Raw genomic sequence first — 18824 nt, forward strand, 5'->3', positions numbered from 1 at the left:
GTGATCTGAAACCACTCCATCAGAGTCCATTCCTGCTTCTTCCACTCAAGAAGTTCTGCTGTCAAGTGAAATCCTGCAGCCAAGGGCACCAGCTCATTAGCCAGCTCCCCTGTACTCCGGGATGATAATGTGAACAATGTCAGGTGCCCTGGAGAGCAAGTGTCCAACTTCTGCTTGCCTAAGAGTCTCCTGGAGTCAGCTGGATCCTGGTTATAAATAACAAGGTCAAGCAGACATCTGGAGGACTGTTGGGGAAATCTGAATCTGGTCTGTAAGGTGGCATTACTGAATTACTGTTAATTTTCTCAGGTGTGGTAATGGTACAGAATGTGAATAACGGAGGTAGTGATGAGTGGGTGAGCATCTCACTTTTTCAAGTTTGTTGGTGTATGTTTGAAAATGATAATAAAAGGATGGGGCAAAGCCCCTTGAAGAATTTGTTTAAAATGTTAGTTCCTCTGCCCTGAGCTTGTGGTTCAGTATGTCCTGGTGGTGCTCAGACTGGGCATTTGAACAAACTCCCAGGTGTTCCTGATACAGGTGCCCCTTGGAACTCACCAAGGAAACACTGCTTCAGGCCCAGGGCCCAGCCCAGGACATCCAGGCTCTGAGATGGCAGCGGTCAGAAAGTGAAAGCAGCCATGGCAAGTAGTATGAGGGGCTCGGTACCACACTCAGCCCCTTGTGTGTCCTGAGTCCCTTCTGCTATTCTCTTGTCTTGAGGGGCAGCACCCAACACTCGGTGCCCTACCCCTTCAGCCCTGGCCACATCTTGTCCCTACCCTCTGGCTCTGGCAACTTCCAACTGCTTATACCATGTGGTATCCAATTTCCTGTTTTTGCTCCGACTGTCCTTTTGTTTATTTTTAGTATTTTGTGCGTGTGTGCTGGGGACTGGGCCTTGTGCATGCGAGGAGGCAAGCGTTCTACCAACCAAGCTATATCCCAGCCCCTGTCCCTTTGTTTAGAATGTCCTTTTTTTCCTACCCCCAACCTCCATTCTTCTATTTACACAGCCAACAAGTTCTGTCCCCAGGTAGATTTTTCCAGAAGGCTTCCCCAAGATGGGGCCAGTTGTCTTGTTTATGTGATCCCACAGCACTCCTCCCTCCACACACACACCCCCCCCCCCCGCCACACACATAATTTTCTTTCTTTTCTTCCTTGCGGTGCTGTGGATGGAACTCAGGGCTTCATGAGCACCAGGCAAGTGCTCTGCCACTGAGTTATGATAAGGTTGTGTTGCTCACTAGCTTGAGAGCTTCTGGAGTCTTACTGGGGAGTCACCTATCCTGTTCCCACATGTCCTCCTTCCAAGTTCCACATTGAGTTCTGCTGCCTGGTGTCTAGAGTTAACTGGGCAGGTAGTCAGTTCTGGCTAATGAACTGTGATCACCAGTGGGAGGCCCTCCAGGGGGTTCTTTTTGCCTCTGACCCAGCAGTCCTCAACATCAGAGGCGACCTGAGTCCCTGAGTAGCAACACAGGAGCAAAGCCCACCTGGCAGTTCATGGTAAATGCATAGCTTTGGCAAGAAACAAAGCCTTATGTTTCCAGCCACTGTGATTTTAGGGTATGTTACCACAGCACAACCTAGCCCACCTGACTGAGATGCCTTTGTGTCTGTCTGTTTGTTTGTTTTAGGCAGTGAGTATTGAGCCCAGGGGCACTTGGTCACTGAGCCACATCCCCAGCCCTTTTTATTTTTTTTTTCCAATTTTGGGAACAGGGTCTTACTAAGTTGTCCAGAGCTTCACTAAAGTTGCTGAGACTGGCCTCAAACTTGTGATCTTCCTGCTTCAGCCTCCTGAGCCTCTGGCATACAGGTGTCACCACCATACCCACTGCCACCTTCATTTTTAAGGTATCCCTAAATACCTTACTCAATTCGTAGCACAAAACAGATACACAAGAAATAACTCCTGTCAGTTTTCCTTGACTGTAAAACTGGTTTCAAAGACAAAGGAGATGTTCTAATACACATCTCTCCTTTGTCCCTAACTTCTTCCCTGGTGATATAGAACTTGCCATGGAGGTACCTAAAAGCATCTCTGAGCAACAAGATACAGATGCCAACTCTTGTGACCTCTTACTAGCTAAGAGAGGCTCCTTGGTGTATCCCACGTTACCATGAGCTGCTACCACCCACTGACCCTGGTGAAGGCTCTGGTGTAGAGGGAGCCTGGTAACATGCTGCTCTCAACCTTCAACCCATCTCCCTCGCCTGTGGCCCTTCCTCTTGACAGCTTACCTGGATCCTGCTCCTGCTCTCTTAATAGTACCAACAAATTCACACTGTAGTGTAAATAGGGAAGGCAGCACCCTTTCCTCTTCCCCCACAAAATCATCCAGGCTGAACTGGGGCAGATGGGACAAAATTGCCGTTGCTTTTGGACTTCCCACATCCTAGGAAGAAGCATACTGTGGAGAGAGGTCAGCACTGTCATGAAGCCAGATTTAAACAGGCATCCATCTGTACAGGTAGGTAAATGGAGTCAGGTCGGATCAAGGAGGCCAATTTGAATGAGTCCCTGAAGTTGGAGACTGTCCCTTTGAAATGCCTTCCTCCACCCTATCAAGATAACCTGCCCCTGGGCCAACCTGTTGCTAAGGTAACCTGCCCCAGGAAGTGCCCCCCTCTTCAGGGAGTTATAAAGTTGTTAGTTAATGTGTCCTGGGTTGCTCCATCCGTCTCTTCCCCCGTCCATCTGCTTCTCACCTTTTGGCACCCCACGGAGCACCTCCTGGCCTAGTCACCCATAAGCAGGAAGGAGAGAGATGAGGGGAAGAGAGCAGGAGAACAAAGGAAGCCTGGGACATATGAAGAAGGTAAAACCCGTCACTTCGTGGAATACCAGGATACCAGCTATGGCCCCCTTCTCCAACCCAGAGAAGTCTAGGTTACCTCTTTTTAAATAAATCCTGCTTTATGTGTTTGCTTCCACGTGTTCTCTAATGTCATTCTTCAACATGTGAAGAAGCAGGACTCGTGGATACCAGCGATATCAGTAGTTGGGTTTTTGTTTTTGTTTTTCCTTTTATGGTACTGGGAATGGAACCCAGCGCCTTACCATGGTAGGTACGTTGCTCTATCACTGAGCTCTATCCACAACCCTTTACCTCTTTCTTTCTTCTTCTTCTTCTTCTTTTTTTTCCCTTTATATTTTTCAATTTTATTATTTTATTTTAAAAGAGTTTCACTAGGTTTAGGCCTCAAACTTGCTGTCCTGCCTCAGTCTCTGGAGTGGCTGGGGTTCCAAGCACGGGACAAGATGCTTCTTGTAGCTTCTTAATTCATGGGGATCCAGAGCTTTCCTTGGGGCTTCCAGCTTTCAGTCCCTGAGACAAAAGCTTCCAGATGCTTTGAGATAATGGTCTTTGATTTCCTTTCCTTGGGGTCCCAGCTCGAGGTAGCAAGAGGTGGGCAGAGGGTGCAGGACAGTCACAGTGGAGATGGAAGAAGGTAGGACTCCAGGTCTTCCCATGCTACCAGGTTTCCAGAATTTGCTCTTCCTCTGGCCACAGTTTGCACACCCCCATCTTTTGTTTTCTCTTGTGGGCTTTGTTCCCCACAAGGCTGCTGAGAGGGCTACATTCATCCAGGAACTCTCCGCACCTGAGATAGGCTCATACTCTCTGAAGTCCCATCACATTGTTATTTCTTCAGATCTTGATAGACCTACCATTCCCGGGGGTAGGGGGAAATGTGGTTTTCCCTGTTCAGCAGTGGATAAGTTGAGACCCAGTGAGTGGAAGAAAGTGCCCTGGTCCACACAGTAGTTTGGTGATAGAGCAGGATGGAGCCTGGGCCTCCAGACCCTATGGTCGGTTTCCTGTCCTAGATAATTAAGGATGAGGGGAGCTGTTCTGGAAGTTTCCTGCTGAGGTTCACATGTACACACACACACACGCTTTCAGAATGCTTGCTCCACTAGAATAAATATCACAGGGGCTCAAAGATGTTCACCTTGGGGGTCACCTGGCAGGGGCTGCCTGGGAACCAAACCTCATGCTGGCCTTCACTTGGTGTGCAAAATGATGCTGGTGGCCGAGGGGCTCCTCATGGGGAACATGTGGCAGCTGGTGAGCCCCTAGGGTTCATCTGGCTCAAATTTTCATAATTGGATTCTTGAGTCTGGGGCCTGCAAACAGGAGAAAGTGAACTGACCACCCAGTGAGAGGCAACTAGCAGCTAGGATCAGTCTCTACCACCTCCAAGTAGTCTTATCAGAGGCTCCACAAACCAGCTCCATGTCCCTGACCTCCAAGTCCTGTCTCCAAGTCCCTTCATCTTTCCAGACTTCTGCTGGAGGTATCCTGGCAGGTATCTCAAACCTCCAAGGCCTCCCCAGCTGCTCCTCTTCCCTATCACCTTGGTAAGAATTCCTGGGCTCAAGCTCCAACCCCGGGTGTCCTGGCTCCCTCTCTCACATGCTGCCACCCCGTCCTCAGGCAAGCCCCACCTTCCATCTCCCCACCCCCACTTGTGACACCTCTGTCCACGCAGCCACACGGCCTCCTCCCTCCTTGTTCAGTTGGGGCCATTCCTGATGAAACCATTCTCCCAGCCCATCCAGAATAGCACCTCCAGCCCTCCTCCAGCCCCACTTCACATCCATGCTCTGGCCTCGCTGCCTCCCTGCTGAGTCCCAACTGTGCTTCTCCTTTTCCCTCTTCAGATTGCCCCAGCCCCTGCCCTCCTGACTCCAGCCTCCAGCTTCAGGTTTCCTAAGGGCCACATCCCCAGCCCATGGTCACCCTGTCTCCGAGGACTCAGCTTCACCACTTCATCCACTTTTCACAGCCCTTATTTGTAGTCTAACATGATTTGTGTATGTGTTTATTAAAATTCTCCATTATGGAGCGTGAGTTCAGGGATTTTTCTCTCTTTAGCTTCCAAGTCAGTGCTTGCTACATAGGGGGCACTTGGCTGTTTGTTGAATGATTAAACAACAGCTGGCTTCCTGATTAGGGGAGTTGGTTCAATAGTACATTAGCAAAAAAAAAAAAAAAAAAAAGGATATGTGACAGATCAACACTGCAGGAGATGCTTGAGCATTCAGCTGGAGAGGGGGCTAGGCTCATCTGAGGGCCTGGAAGGACTGTACCCTACCCCCGCCAGCATCCAGCACACGGTACCCAGTATCTAGAACTGGTTTTTTTTTTTTTTTTTTTTTTATACCAGGGACTGAACCCAGGGGCACTTAACCACTGAGCCTTTTAATATTTTGTTTAAAGATAGGGTCTCACTGAGTTACTTAGGACCTTGCTAACTTGCTGAGGCTGACTTTGAACTCGAGATCCTCCTGCCTCAGCCTTCCAAGCCACTGTGATTACAGGCATGCACCACTGCACCCAGCTAGAACTCAGTTCTTTCTTCCTTCAACACAGGGCTTCACTTGGGTGGACACCACAGAGGACAGCATGACCTCTGGTCAATGTCTTCCTAGCTGGGATTCCCAGATCCCTCATCTAAGCGAGATCCTAAAACCTCTAATGAAATTTTGTGTGGGAAGCCTTCAGCAGAGTGCCTGGGAGAATAAGTGTCTCCATGGTGGGATTGCCTGTTCCAGAATCCTGGGGGACTATAAGACCAAAAAGCCTGGAGGTGTCACTCCTCAGCACCATGGACAGCAGGCGGGAGGCGGGGCGGGTAGGGGAACAGCTCCCTGATCTATCCAAAGAATGGTGTGCTCTACTGAGGCAGGCTGTGAGGTAGGTCCAGACCCGGGTCGGGGACCCTGGCCCTTCCCTTAGCCTGTTCTTTCTCCTTGTGCTACAGTCTGAGAAGCTGGCACCCCCCTGGCCAGTGGGACCAGGTGGGGTGAAATAAGGGAGGCAATGAGCTCACTTACCGCGGAGGGGTGTCCTGGGTGACCGGGTGCTCTGTGTGGGGGAAAGAACAAGGAGTTATAAGTATGCCTGCAGCATCCAGCCTACATGCCTACACCCACCCCCCCCACTGCACCCCACCGTGTAGAATGGTCCCAAGGAGACACATAGCAGACAGCAGAGAAGCAGGGTGTGCGGAGGTGACATGAAGCCCTCCACCTGAAAGAGGACCACAAGTAAAGAAGGAAAAGGACAGAATGAGGGGCTGTTCACCAGAAAGAAAACACACTGGCTTTCTAAGCATCCCCCCCCCCCCCCAAGCATGGGCATGAAATGCTTGGTGACTTTGCAGAACCAGCAAGAATGCCAGGATGGCCACAGCAAGGACAGCAGCCAGGTAACTGTGGCAAATTTTGGATTTCATCCTTACATTTGAAAGCTAATGGTATCAGTCTGGGAGGACTGAGAACCTGGGGACACAACAAATTTGTCACCCAGCTCAGCAGCAGTGTGGCAGCTCTCTAGAGACACCTGCCAGTTCAAGTTGCCAGACTTTTGCACACCCTCTGCCAGGTGCACATTTTGCTCCTTGCTTTCCGAGCTCATATGTGTTTAGATGTTTTGGCTTGGCTCCCACCTCACTTCTTGGGCAAGTCCTTCCCTCCTGGCCACACCAGAATAGAACAGCATCCCCTGGCTTCTGCCTTAGTGGGATCTAAGTGATCCCTCTCACAGTGCCCTGTAAAGCTGTGCTGACTCATCAGTCTCCCGTGGGGGGCATCCCAGCCCCATGCACCCCAAAGCTGGTTCTCAGGATGCTTGTAGTAACACAATGGAAGGTGCCTTCTGGGAAAGCCTGCGGCTTAAGCCCTTAAGGTGGTGGTAAAGGGGCGGCTCCAGGGCCAGACGTGGCTGAATCTCTGAATCAGTGACTCCAGGTAAAAGGCCAGGTATTTAACCTTCCTAGCTGTGAAATCCGACTCGCCCTGGCTCCCACCTCCTGGGCTCCACGCAGGGAGAAGAAAGCGAGCCTAAGCACAGGTGCAAAATGGACGTTCTGTTGTGTCAAGCCGGCTGGTCAGCAGGCCGATCTCACCTGAGGGGACAGCCCCGGCCCGCCCTCTCGCACCCCCCAACCCCGGACTTTGGCACACCCACCTAGCCGGCGGCGGGTGGCGAGAGCGGCCAGAACGCCCAGCAGCAGCAGAGCCTTCAGGCCCAGCGCACCCAGCAGGAGCGCGATCGCCGAGGCCCCGGTGGCGCCGCGGAAGCGGAACAAGTAGACGCTGGCCTCCGCGTGGCCCAGGCTGTTGGCGGCCGTACAAGTGTAGCGGCCGTCGTGGGTCAGCGCGGAGAGCTCGGCAGTCACCCGGTATCCGTGACTCTGTCCCGGCACCGCCGCGGAGTGGTTGCCCAGGGCCGGGCCGGACCAGGCGAGGGCAGGCGGCGGCTCTCCTTCAGCCGTGCAGAGCGCACGGAAGGCGTGCGCCGGGCTCGGCAGCACCGAGATGTTGACGATTCGTGGTGCGCCTGTGGGGAAGGGAAAAGGGGGACGATGTCACTGGTCATGGAGCGGCGGCCCAGGGGAGAGGGAGAAAGCCTAGTGCAGTGACAGAGAAGCGGGCAAGAGGCACCCCTCCCCCCGCGTGCCCTTGGGACACCAGTACTCTAGGAGTGAGATGCAGGGACCTCAAGGAGGACATGTGGACTCCTGGGTGCCAGGATGCCAGGCTCCCAATACAGCTGTAGCCTTGGACAAACCATTCCACTTCTCTTTGCCTCAGTTTGTCCTTGTGTAAAACGGAGATCGTCAATAGAACCTGCCTCGTGGGGTTGTTGAGATTTAGCAAATCGATACTTGTGGCGTGATTGGACTAGGGCCTGGCCTCGTAGCAAGTGCTCATTAAATGGTCATTCATTATTGTCCTAGCGCAGGGTCGGTGCCACAGTGGAGAGCTACTGATCTAGGGACGAGGACCTGCTTCAGGCATCTTTGTATCTTAATCTAGCCAAGTGCCAAGCACTTGGGGGGCGGGGGGTGTCCCTGTGCACTTCGTGGGAGGAGGAATGCGATGTCCTTGAGTGCAAATCATTGCAGCCCTTGTCATAGTGAAGATTATGGTTCTTCCTTTTTCTCTTCCCTTTGTCTGCCAGTTTCTGGGGACACTCACTCTCTGAGTTGCATTACATTGCCTATTCCCGGGGTCCCACCTCAATCCTTTCTGCGAACAAAATTTTGCATTTCTGACAAGTTCCCAGGTCGCCCTTAACCACTAAGTTTTGAGAGCCCCTGGGGTGGATGAGCGGGGACAGGTCTTGTTGCGTCCCTGTCGCAGCGGCGTGCACGCCGCAGCCGGACTGGGAAGGAGAAAACCATTTGCCCCCATGTGACCCTGGCCGCCCGCCAGCCTCACCCGAGACGCGCAGCCAGACCCCGTGGCGGCTCTCGTAGCGGTCGTGGACGTCCCCGGAGAACTCGATGCGGCAGAAGTAGCGGCCATCGTCGGCCAGCACGAGGCGCTCGACGCGCAGCGACAAGTCGTTGTGGCGTGGGTTGCCCAGCAGGCGGAAGCGGCCGTGCAGGCTCAGCGCTGTCTGGCAGAGCTCGCTGCCGCGGGCCGCCGCGCACCGGAACACCTGCGGGCCCGCGTAGGGCTCGCCCGCGCGCCAGATGGCGGTCAGCGGCCCGTCGTAATGGCGGTGCGGGTGCGTGAAGGTGCAGGGCAGCACTGCTGCATCGCCCGCCACTGCGCTCACCTCTGCCGGCACCTGCATGGACCAGCGCTGCGCTGGCGGGCCTGCGGACCATGAGGAGCGTCAGGATGCCCTGGGACCCATCCCCAGTCTCCAGAGCATCTCTACCCGCCGGGCCCTGGAACCCCAGGACTCAGAATGCACCTTCCCCTCCCCCAGGGAACCTGGCACCCCATTTCCTGACTTGAGAGGAATCTCCCCAGCCTGTACTTCCATGACAGGGACCCCCACCCTCTTCCTGGGATCATCTGCCTCATTCGTGGAGGTCTCCACCTCGACCACAGGCCCAGTGCCTCTGTACTCTTCCCTTTAGCTTTTCCCTGACACCTGCTCTGTTGTCGAAGTCCTGGTTCTCCAAGGTTACTACGGAGTTGCAAGATCCCCAAGATGGTGATAAGAGAAAACGCACTTACTGTGCCCCTCAGTGTGGAGTAAATTCCCCGTAGTATCTCTTTTAGTTCTCACGAGTGATCCTAGAGGCAAGCATGATCATCCTTGTTACATGTTGTTAAACTGAGGCACAGAGAGGTTAACTGAGGTCACACAGCTAAGCAAAGTTGGCATTCACACTTGGGACTTTCTTACTCCACAATGTGCACTGTAATTCACTAGAGGCTTGGGGGACATCTGAGAACACCAACACTCCCTGGGAGGTCACTTAAGCCCTTGACACATTTACCCTTCTGGATTCTCATTCACTCCTTCTCCTCTTTCCTTTGTCTGCCAGTGTTGTGATGGGTTGAGCCAGTGGACAGTATTCCTCTAGAATTCAGGTCAACCCCGGTGGACTGTGCCCTGACTGACTTCCCAAAAGGCTAGTTCCCAGGCAGGGAGCAGAGAGGCTGGAGTAGCAGCTGCTCTATTGCCTTGTGGCCCTGTGCATGTGCTTTTGGACTGTTTTCCCACCTCCCATTTTATGAACACTGAAGAATGTAGAGCTGAGCTCTGTCCCCAGCTGAACCAGGACTGGAGAGTCCCAGGGCTGTGTGTTGAGGATCAGGTCAGGGGTGGTGCCTCCGTTAGGAGGGAGGGAGGGGGGGAGGATGCTAATCCTGCCCAGTTAGTGCCCTGGGGTGTGGCACACAAAAGGGACCTTTAGAAGGAGTGGAATTGGGCATTGCAGTTTACACAGCTCTTTCACATATACCTTGCGCGTGACCCTCAAAGCACCCAGGGGGAGAAAGGGGAGGAAGATTCTGTTATAGATGAGAAAACAAAGGGCACAGTCACAGAGGTAGCAAGTAGGAGAAACCTAGTTTTTCAGACTCCAAACCCAGTGCCCTTTGCTCTTTGATGTAATTTAGCACCACTCACTCCTTGGTCAGGAATTTCCTCAGCCCACTCGTTGCAGACCACCCACCAATGAGTAACCTAGAGGTGAAGACATTCTTCCTGCACAGAACCAACATCTATATTTACCCTCAGGGCCACCATTGCTGTTTGGAGCATGCACATCTCCCCCTGGGATCTCACCCCAGCCATCCTGTATCCATTGTGACTTCTCTTTTCTGGTTGAAAAGTCCCAGTCCTTCACCTGCCCCTCAAGGAGTCGCCCCTCCTTGAGTACAACGTCCTGACCCAGGTGGCTGCCGGGATGTGCACCTGCACAGTGATGTAAACCCCACAGTGCGGCCTCAGGCTGTGGGAGCTGTGCCTTCAAGAAACCCCGTGGGCTCACATCCGCTTACCATCAAATACAACCACAGTGCTTCTTCACAGAACCTGTTTGGGGGCCTAATCACTTTCGTTCTGGACTAGGGGAATTATATTTTTTCATCCACGTGGAGGATTTGACATTGATCCCTAGAAAGAGCTTGTTTGCTTCGTGGATCATAATCAAAGGGCTGTGCCTGCTGCAGAAAGTGTCTCCCCAGTCTTAAGGCTCTGGCCTGTCTCAGTTCCCTATCAACTCCCTACTTCCTGTGATCTCAGCCTCTTCTGATCTCTTGCATCTTGCAGGCATTGAGGATCCAGGCACAATCCCCTCTGTATTGTTTGCTGAACATTTGCCAGTTCGGCAAACATTTGCCAATTCGGCAAACATTTATTGAATACTTTCCCACTCCATGTCAGGCACTGGAATATGAGCTGCGGTGCCAAAGATGAACAAGAGACTTTGTCAGCCTGCTGGAGCTCATGGCTCAGAAAAGGAGACAGATCTGTGAGCATGTAATTAATTCCATGAGCCGGCCAGGTGTTCCATGGTGAACCTGAACAATATTCCTGCTGTCTGAACGTGGTTCCTGGCCCATTATCACTCATCCTCAGTTTTTGCTGAGTTGTCCCTGCAGAAGGAGACCTTTCTGAGCCCAGACCTGGCTCTGGTGTCTTTCCCTGTGCCTCAGGGCTGGCATGGGCACTTTCTCAGTCTAGACATTGCCTGTGTGTGTTTCATGCCTGGCTCTGTGATGCCTGCAAGAAGCTGTGGAAGGGCAGGATCCATGTCCCTGGGGTCTTGTTTGTGTCACTGTGGTCCAGCATGTGGTTCTCCATGCTGAACTGAATTGCTATGACTGAGCAGAAGGGAGGGGGGCCATGGTGGAAGGAGTGGGTGGGGCAGTGGAGAGGGGTATGCAGCTGCTGGGTTGGTAGGGATTAGAGAACCCATGAGAGAGGAGTTGTGTGTTTGCAGAGCCTAGAGAAAGGAGGGCATGTCCCTGAGCCTGGGGATGGCATTCTAGGAACAGGGAACAGCGAAGCAAAGCTACAAGGCACGGACATCCTAGGAACACAGAGGTTGCAGGCAGGAGAGGGAAAGGAGGCCAGACAGCTGAAGAGCGGGGAAATGTTGGGAGATACTCCTCACTTGTTTAAAATACACAGCTGCCTCATGAGATGCCATGATCAGCCCCTCTTTAGAGAAAGGGGAACTGGGGCTTTCAGAGCCTGAGTTACTTGGCAAAATTATTTCACTAACCGGTAGCAGAGCTGTGGCTCGCCCCTGGGAAGCTCTGTCCCCTTGTTCACGTTCTTGCCTTAATCCCTGCATCCCGTTGCCCAAGGCCTGGTTTGAAACCACTCTGCAATGTGGCAGGCCTGGGCCTGCCCTCCTGGCTGGATTTTGCTCCAGGAGTGGAAGGGGAACACAGAGGCCCTTTCACCACCGGTTCTGACCTTGGCTCCTGGTAGATGTGTGCTTGGTGTTTGCCTGCTCACAGGGTCCAGAGAGGCGGTGCCTGTGCTGCCTCTTACACAGAGAACTTTGGATGAGCCTGCCCCAGGGATTCGAAGGGAGGGCGTAAAGGCCCCAGCTGAATTACCTGGGGAACAGAGGCATTTGCTTTAGCAGGAACACAAGCCTCCAGCATCTGGTGACATTTAACAATGCCTCAGGCATCTCATGCCAGCTGCTAAAACAGGGCAGGGGGGATTACTCATTTGGAAACTTATTGTAAGGAACCGTATAATCTATCTGCCTCATGTCTGTCAACCTCCAGGGGTCAACGGGAGACCCACATTCTCCCAGTTGTCTAAAATACAGCCGCTCTGTAGTGGGCCAAATGGATGGTGGGGATCAGGACAGCTCTGGCACAGCTGCCCCTAGGTGACCACCCTCCCTCTGGCCATTCTTTCATCAAACTTTTATCAAGCACCTGATCTGTGCCTGGCACTGGTCTGGGCTCCTTCATGTACTGGGTAATCACTAGGCAAGTTCCTGAAACCCAGGTTAGGGTCCCTCTGCTGCAAAGTGGGGGACATAGCAGCATCCTCAGAGGACGAAGAACTGAATGAAACCACCTGGGTAGATCACCTACTTTATCTGTCTGACACGGCCAGGGTGTTAGTTCCTTTCCCTCACTGGAGAGTGTGCAAAGGAGTGTGAACAGAGTGGGGAAGGGCTGCTAAGCAGAGATGTGCCCAGGTGATGCACGGGGTTCAAAGACTCAGTCCCCACCTTGTCCTAGAGCAGCTAGAATGAACAGCCTGGTCCTCATCCTCCGCTCACCTGCAAACTGGTCATATAGTCAATCAATTATCTACTCCATCACATTTACTGAGAGTTTATTGTCAAACATACTGTGCTGGGTGTCAGGGATACAGCTGCCATGGCCATGCCCTCCTTAGTATGTTGACAGTACTCTCTGCCACTGCTTGTTTTTAATGTATACACAATTCTAACTAGTTTATTTATGTTTCCAGCCCAGGAAAGTAGAAACTGAGAAGCTGGAAGGTGGTTTTGGTTTGTAGGCAACAAACCAAATCATTGAAGGCAGCAAGACAGGATGTTGCCACTTACTTAGAGAGTAGGGGGTCAGTCAAAATAATGAAAAGATAGCCTGGGACAGAAATGATAAAGTACAGTGTCAAAGGACTGTTGGAGATGAGCCCGAGTCACTATGACACTGCAGAAGGCTACTGAAACTGGTGCATACGTGATGACCTGAGTCACTATGGGAAAGTTTATTGTCACAATATGCCTTGCCTTAGTTGTGTGTCCCTTTGATGGAGTGTTAGGGCTTTGACTGAGGCTCTGGAGCTGTCTTTGGGGACCTTAGCTATGTTGCTGTAGCCCTCTGCCTCAGAAGACCCATTCATGCAATGAAATTTCTAGATGTTTAATAAAGTAACTTTCAAGTCTAAAAATCTGTCTGAAAGCCAAATCTGGATAAAATGACAAGGAAGCACATAAAATATTTTAGAAATATGTCTACATAAAATAAAGACTTTTAGGTACTTAAAAATAAGCCACTAGAGGCTGGGCACTAATCCCAGCAATTTGGGAGGTTGTGAGGCAGGAGGATCATGAGTTCAAAGCCAGCCTAGGCAACTTAGTGAGGCCCTAAGCAACTCAGTGAGACTCTGTCTCTAAATGAAACACAAAAAAAGGGCTGGGAATGTGACTTAGTGTTTAAGTGTCCCCAGGTTCAATCTTCAGCACCAAAAAAAAAAAAAAAAAAAAAGCCACTAACTAGCCAGAAAACTCAGCTGCCCAGAAAGATGCACTCACGCTCACGCCTCGATAGTCCTTCACAGCCATTTACTAAACACTCCATGTGGCTCCCTGTGTGCCTCCTCCTGACACCTGGTTAAACAGGAACAGAGCTCCCACATAATCACAATGGTGATTCACCTAGGGAAGAGTTGGTCAGAGCCCAGAGCCCTGCACCAGAGGTAAGAAGGAACTCACCTCTGGAGGAAAAAAGAACACGGCTACAGAAAGGGAATGGGGGAGAGCCACAACTGGAAGGGATCAGAAATAGAAGCCTTGGTTTGGGCCACAGCTGACTAAAGATTTCCACCAGTCCCTGGATGAGGAAGGAGGCAGGAATTTGCCTCTCTGTGGCTCACCTGTGGGGTGGCAAATGTAGTCACACTTCCATTAACTACAGAGGAAGCTGCTTATTGGTTTCATGGCAAAGTGGAGTCAGGCAATGTCCATACATCTTTTGATTTTTTTTTTTCTTTTTAGTACTGGAGATTGGTCCCGGGGTGCTCTACCACTGAGCTACATCCTCAGTCTTTTTTATTTTGAGATAGGGTCTTGCTATTTTGCCCAGGCTGACCTTGAACTTACAATCCTCCTGTCTCAGCCTCTTGAATAGGAGTATGACCTGGCACCCTGCTCTTTTGATGTTTTCATAGTATCTAGCAATGAAGAACTTCCCTAGGGTATCACAGAGAGGAAAGTGAGCCCCATGGTGGCCACTATGGGACGATGGCCAGAGCAGTGGGTGTCCTCACAGAATGGCGCTATAACAGGAATTAGGTCTGCTGGGGTGGGCTTTATAACACAGTTTTCTGGAAGGAGCAAGTTATGGATTTTTGAGGGCAGGGGAGGGATAAGGCCAGGTGGAAGTCACTGACTGTGACTCCAGGAGAGATGGTGTCCTGGTACTCAGAATCAGAGCCCCTCAACAGCCTTCTGTGCTTCAGTGCTACTACCCCATGGTTGACTTTACCCAATATGACAAGCTCGACTATCTGTAAGTGTCCGTCCTTCTTGAGGTTACCTGGGCAGCCAATGGGTATTCTGGGGAGTAGATTTAGTGGTGGCTTCTCAGACATTGTAGAATCTGGAGGGCGAGGAGAAGCGTTTTGGGGCAAGGATCCTCGATCATCCTGGCCATCAGTATTCACCACTATGGGTCCCTGGGGCATATGGTCTTTCATTCTATTTCTTCCTGTCCCTCTGTTTGTTCTCAGTGATTCTCTCCTGGGCTTATGGCTTGTCAGGATAGGTTATCAGTGGAGAGAAGGTGAGAGAGACTGAAACAGAGACCAGAGGAGAGAGGAGGAAGGGGAAGCAGGAATTCCATCCCCAGTATAAACCAGACCCAGGAAGTTCCAGGAAGGAGCGAGTGTGAGGGAGTGGGAGTGAAAGCCCTGGCTGGTCCCGACGGCCCCCAGGGTGAGCCATTGAACTCCCCTTGAACTCCAGACTCTCTAGCCATTTGGTTGTGGACATGGGTGTGGCCTGCTACATGAGCTGGTGGAGATGCAGTCACAGGCTGCCTGAGTCCTGCAGCCAGTGCCACCACGGTGCTGCCCTTCAGAGTTCTGAAGGGAGGCCCTGCTCTTCTTCCCTCCTCTGCCTCCCCGTAGGACTTCTCAGTTGAGCAAACCTACCCACAGTGGCTTTGGGAGCAGAAGAGCCTCAGTTCATTCAACCCTCCCATTTCCTCCTGGCCCCATGACAGCAGCCCATTTCCTCCCTGACCTTTCCCTGCCTCCCAAATAAGCACCCCCAGGTCCTTGGATGCCTGCTGCTATTTCTCTTGCCATTTTGATTTGTTCTTCTGCACTAATTCAGAGCTGGTAAAGTAAATAGCTCTTAGAACCTGGCTTTATCCAACCCCGGCTCCCAGGTAGGTGGCAGGATAGCTTGAAGAGCTGGGTATGTCCTGAAAGGACTCCCTTCACATTCAGGATGTTTCAGCAAAGTCACTTTGGTTTGCCAAAATGCCCTGAAACAGGAACGAAGCTCCTCTCCTTGCAGGTCATGGCAAAAAGAAAATGAGCTGTTCGTCAGTAACCTGGCACCAGGGGGTCCCCGAGGATGGCAGTACCACATCTGCATATCACAGGCTTGTGAACCCCTGAGGCCTCCAAGCTCACCCAGATGGTCACAGCTGCCCCTACCCTGAACTGCCTCACCTCTCCAGTTTTCTAAAATGAATTTGGTGGAAGTGAGAGGGGCAAAGACAAGGGAGGTGATGTGGGAGCCCGTGGAGGTTAGGGTGTGGGTGGAGAAGGGTATGGAAAGTGGGATTCCTCCTGCTTCTCTTTCATCAAGGTTCTACCCCACGCTCCCAGACATGGACAGGGCAGTGTCTGTGACCAGCAGGCCCAAGTTAGCATAGGAGCTCAGTGGCTTGCACGTGGCAGTGGAGACTGGCCTGTGTCCTCTAGCTGACGCACGTGGGGAGCTCACAGGTGAACAACACAAGGACTTCAGGAAATGCAGTTCCTGGGCCACCCTAGTTCACTGGCCTCATGGTTCTAACAGGGCAGTGGCTGCTGGTCTGTAGAGCAAAGGGTTCTCCTCAGCCCGGCGGGCTATGGGCGTGGGCGGCCTGGCTGGCTCCCCCTCTCTCCACATAGATAGAGCCTACTTAAGGTTTGGTTTTTGTTCTTGAACACATAGCTGCCCTATCTGTGCTTCCTCTAAGTATTTTTGTCTTTAACTGATTCTCGGCAGCTGAGCCTCAGCAGGAGAAAAATAACTAAACTGGAGCCCAAAGCCCCGCCTCCCTCTTGCGCTGTGGCCTCTCCCACTTTTCGCTGCTGCTCATTGTGCAACTGCTGGGCCCCGGCGCTGCGTGGGGCCTTCATTCTGGATCCAGTTATCCTGCCTTGCACCACCATGAAGTGGCAGGAACCCCATTCCACGGGGCCCAGGAAAGTTAGACCACCTGCCACAACTCACCACTGCTGAATGGCAGAGCCAGGATTCTTTTTTTTTTTTTTTTTAATTAATTTTTATTGTAGGTTGTTCAAAACATTACATAGTTCTTGATATATCATATTTCACACTTTGATTCAAGTGGGATATGAACTCCCATTTTTACCCTATATACAGATTGCAGAATCACATCAGTTGCACAACCATTGATTTACATATGGCAGAGCCAGGATTCTAAGTGGTGCCTGACGTCAACACCTGTGTGCTTAGCAGTGCCTCCGCCTGCCAGTCAGGTGTGAGCAGGGACGCCTCCTCCACCTCCACCCTCTTAGTGGGACCATCCCTAAATCATCCCAGAAAGATGACTGAGTTAGGTCAGCTTGAGGAAAGATAGTCCCTTTCCTGTCTCTATCCCTGTCATGGGACAGGGACAGCATTTGTGAGTGGGGAGAGGGCCCAGAGCCACTCACGCCTGGGTTTCTATCCTGGCTCCACCCAGCCTTTCTGTGCTTGTTTCTTCAACTGTGAAAAGGGAACATAAATAGCTTGCTTCTCACAGGGTCACGAGGCTCATGGGAGTTACTGAAGCAAGCACCCAGAACTTCCTAAGAATCACACATCAGACCAGAACTGGACTCCACACTGTGTTAAATGCTAAAGAGGAAGGCACAGGAGCTTAAGGCCTGGGAATTTATCATCAGTTGTGAGACAAGACCCCCTACCAGGAATGTTGATTGACAGCTCAGAACATTGCGAAACCAGGATGTGGCACTTGACCGCCATACACACAATAGCACACAGCTAAGTCCAGGAGCATAGTGATGGGAGGGGCATCCCAGGTTGGAGCTGGGGAAAGGATTAGGCGTGGAGAGAGGGGCTCACGAGAATGGCCTTTGCTATTTATCTCCTCAACTGCAGGCATCAGAATCATTCAAGAAGGTGGCTGCCAATGCAGATTCCCAGGCCCTGCTGTCTGATATTCTGATTCTGCAGTTTTGGGAGGAGCCAGAGAATCTGTATTTTAAGTAATGCCCCTCCCCTGGGATTCTGATGTAGAGGGTTCCTGTACCCTTTGAAGAGCAGTTCCCAGGGACACCAATTTACAGAGCTAAGTGACATTGCTACCTCAGCCTGCCAAAGGAGCTCCCACTTACCCCTTGGTGTTCCTGCTGGGGAGTCAGGGTGGCCTCCATCACTGGCCCAATTTCCCATATAAAATCATCCTTCTTACTCCACACTTCCCCAAACAGCCACGAGCTCTCCTCCCCCTGTCCTTGGGGCTGTGCCCAATAGGACATAAAACACTTGGATGACAGCAACATCCAAAGTTTGTTCACTCTGTCTTTCCCATTCCAGGCCCATTATTCCCCCATGGCAATGTGTGGTATAGGTGGCCTTTGTTCCTGGGGGGGACACCAAGGCCCAGAAAGTCAGGGGACTGCCTCGAGTCACCAAAAAAACTAAGGCAAAGCCCTCACTTGAACAACTTCTCTGCAGACCTAGAGGCTCTGGGCAAACCCAGCTGCCCTTCAAGCTTCAAGGGAGAAGAGCACAGCTAAGACTGTCTACTCTGGACCCGAAAGATAAGTGCAAACTCACCCACTGGGACAGCAAATACCAAGCAGGCCAGGAGTTGGAGGGACCCTTCCATGTTGCAGCATCTGGAGACTCAGCAGCCCCAACCCAGCCAGGCCCCCAATGAGAACCTGCTTGGCACAGGTGTGGCCACAGTAGGTGGGGATGGGCACGGGGCTGCAGGCCTGGCTGGCTCTGGGAGCTGGAAGAACTGGGATGAAGCAGCCAGGCAGCCGGGGGTGTGATTAGACTGGACCCGTGCAGTTTAGTCATGTGGAAAACCAAGAGGGGAACCACTGGATGGTTTTCCAGCCCAGGAAACAGGGAAGTGGATGGGGAAGCAGGGGTCCTATGGCACCAGCCTGGGTCTTTCCTTCTTTCCTGCCCTCTGTGCCTATATTTTAGTGCACCATATGGGTTTCATCTCCCTCCACCTTCTTTCTCCTTTTTCACTACCAGAGAGATTTGGGCAAATTATCAAAAAAGGGGAGGAGCCTGCTAACATAATAATTCAGTGACCTGGAGCTAGGGAAAGTTGTCAGTATTTACAAGGAAAAAAAAACAGTCTAGGTGATGATTCATGTTCGTGACCAGGGCCCCGTTGGAGGGTCTTCAGTCCTAGAACAGCACTTCTAAAACTTTAATGGTAATAGGGATCCTTTGGGGATCGCGTTAAAATGCAGATTCAGATCCAGGTGGTCTGAGGCAGGCTGGTAACTTGCATCTCTAAGTCCAAGGTGATGCCTAAGAAGGGGTCCTCTAGAGCCCTACTTCTGCAGCCACAGCTAGGAGACCTCCCATCCTGGGAACCACGGGGTGGC

At 51.9% G+C, this 18824-nt stretch overlaps 1 protein-coding gene across 1 annotated transcript; it reads right to left on the reverse strand.

Annotated features, from left to right (window-relative positions):
* Window positions 1–4059: 4059 nt before the first annotated feature.
* On the reverse strand, window positions 4060–18079 carry Siglec15 (sialic acid binding Ig like lectin 15). Its single transcript, XM_076837272.2, has 6 exons — window positions 18028–18079; window positions 8999–9058; window positions 8246–8629; window positions 6990–7361; window positions 5855–5885; window positions 4060–4141 (listed from the first exon to the last, which is right to left on the reverse strand). The coding sequence occupies exons 1-6, from the start codon at window positions 18077–18079 to the stop codon at window positions 4060–4062; spliced, it is 981 nt and encodes a 326-aa protein (XP_076693387.2).
* Between the last annotated feature and the right edge of the window lie 745 nt (window positions 18080–18824).

Source organism: Callospermophilus lateralis, chromosome 17 (genome assembly GCF_048772815.1).
Source record: "Callospermophilus lateralis isolate mCalLat2 chromosome 17, mCalLat2.hap1, whole genome shotgun sequence".
Classification (NCBI taxonomy): domain Eukaryota; kingdom Metazoa; phylum Chordata; class Mammalia; order Rodentia; family Sciuridae; genus Callospermophilus; species Callospermophilus lateralis.

Excerpts from the sequence above, each read along its gene's own strand:
- Siglec15 (XM_076837272.2), bottom strand. The coding sequence starts at position 18,079 with ATGGAAGGGTCCCTCCAACTCCTGGCCTGCTTGGTATTTGCTGTCCCA. Across the intron at positions 9,059-18,027 it reads GGTATTTGCTGTCCCAGTGG|GATCACTCGTGAGAACTAAA; the intron begins GTGAGTTTGCAC and ends GCTTGCCTCTAG. Across the intron at positions 7,362-8,245 it reads GGTCTGGCTGCGCGTCTCGG|GCGCACCACGAATCGTCAAC; the intron begins GTGAGGCTGGCG and ends CCTTCCCCACAG.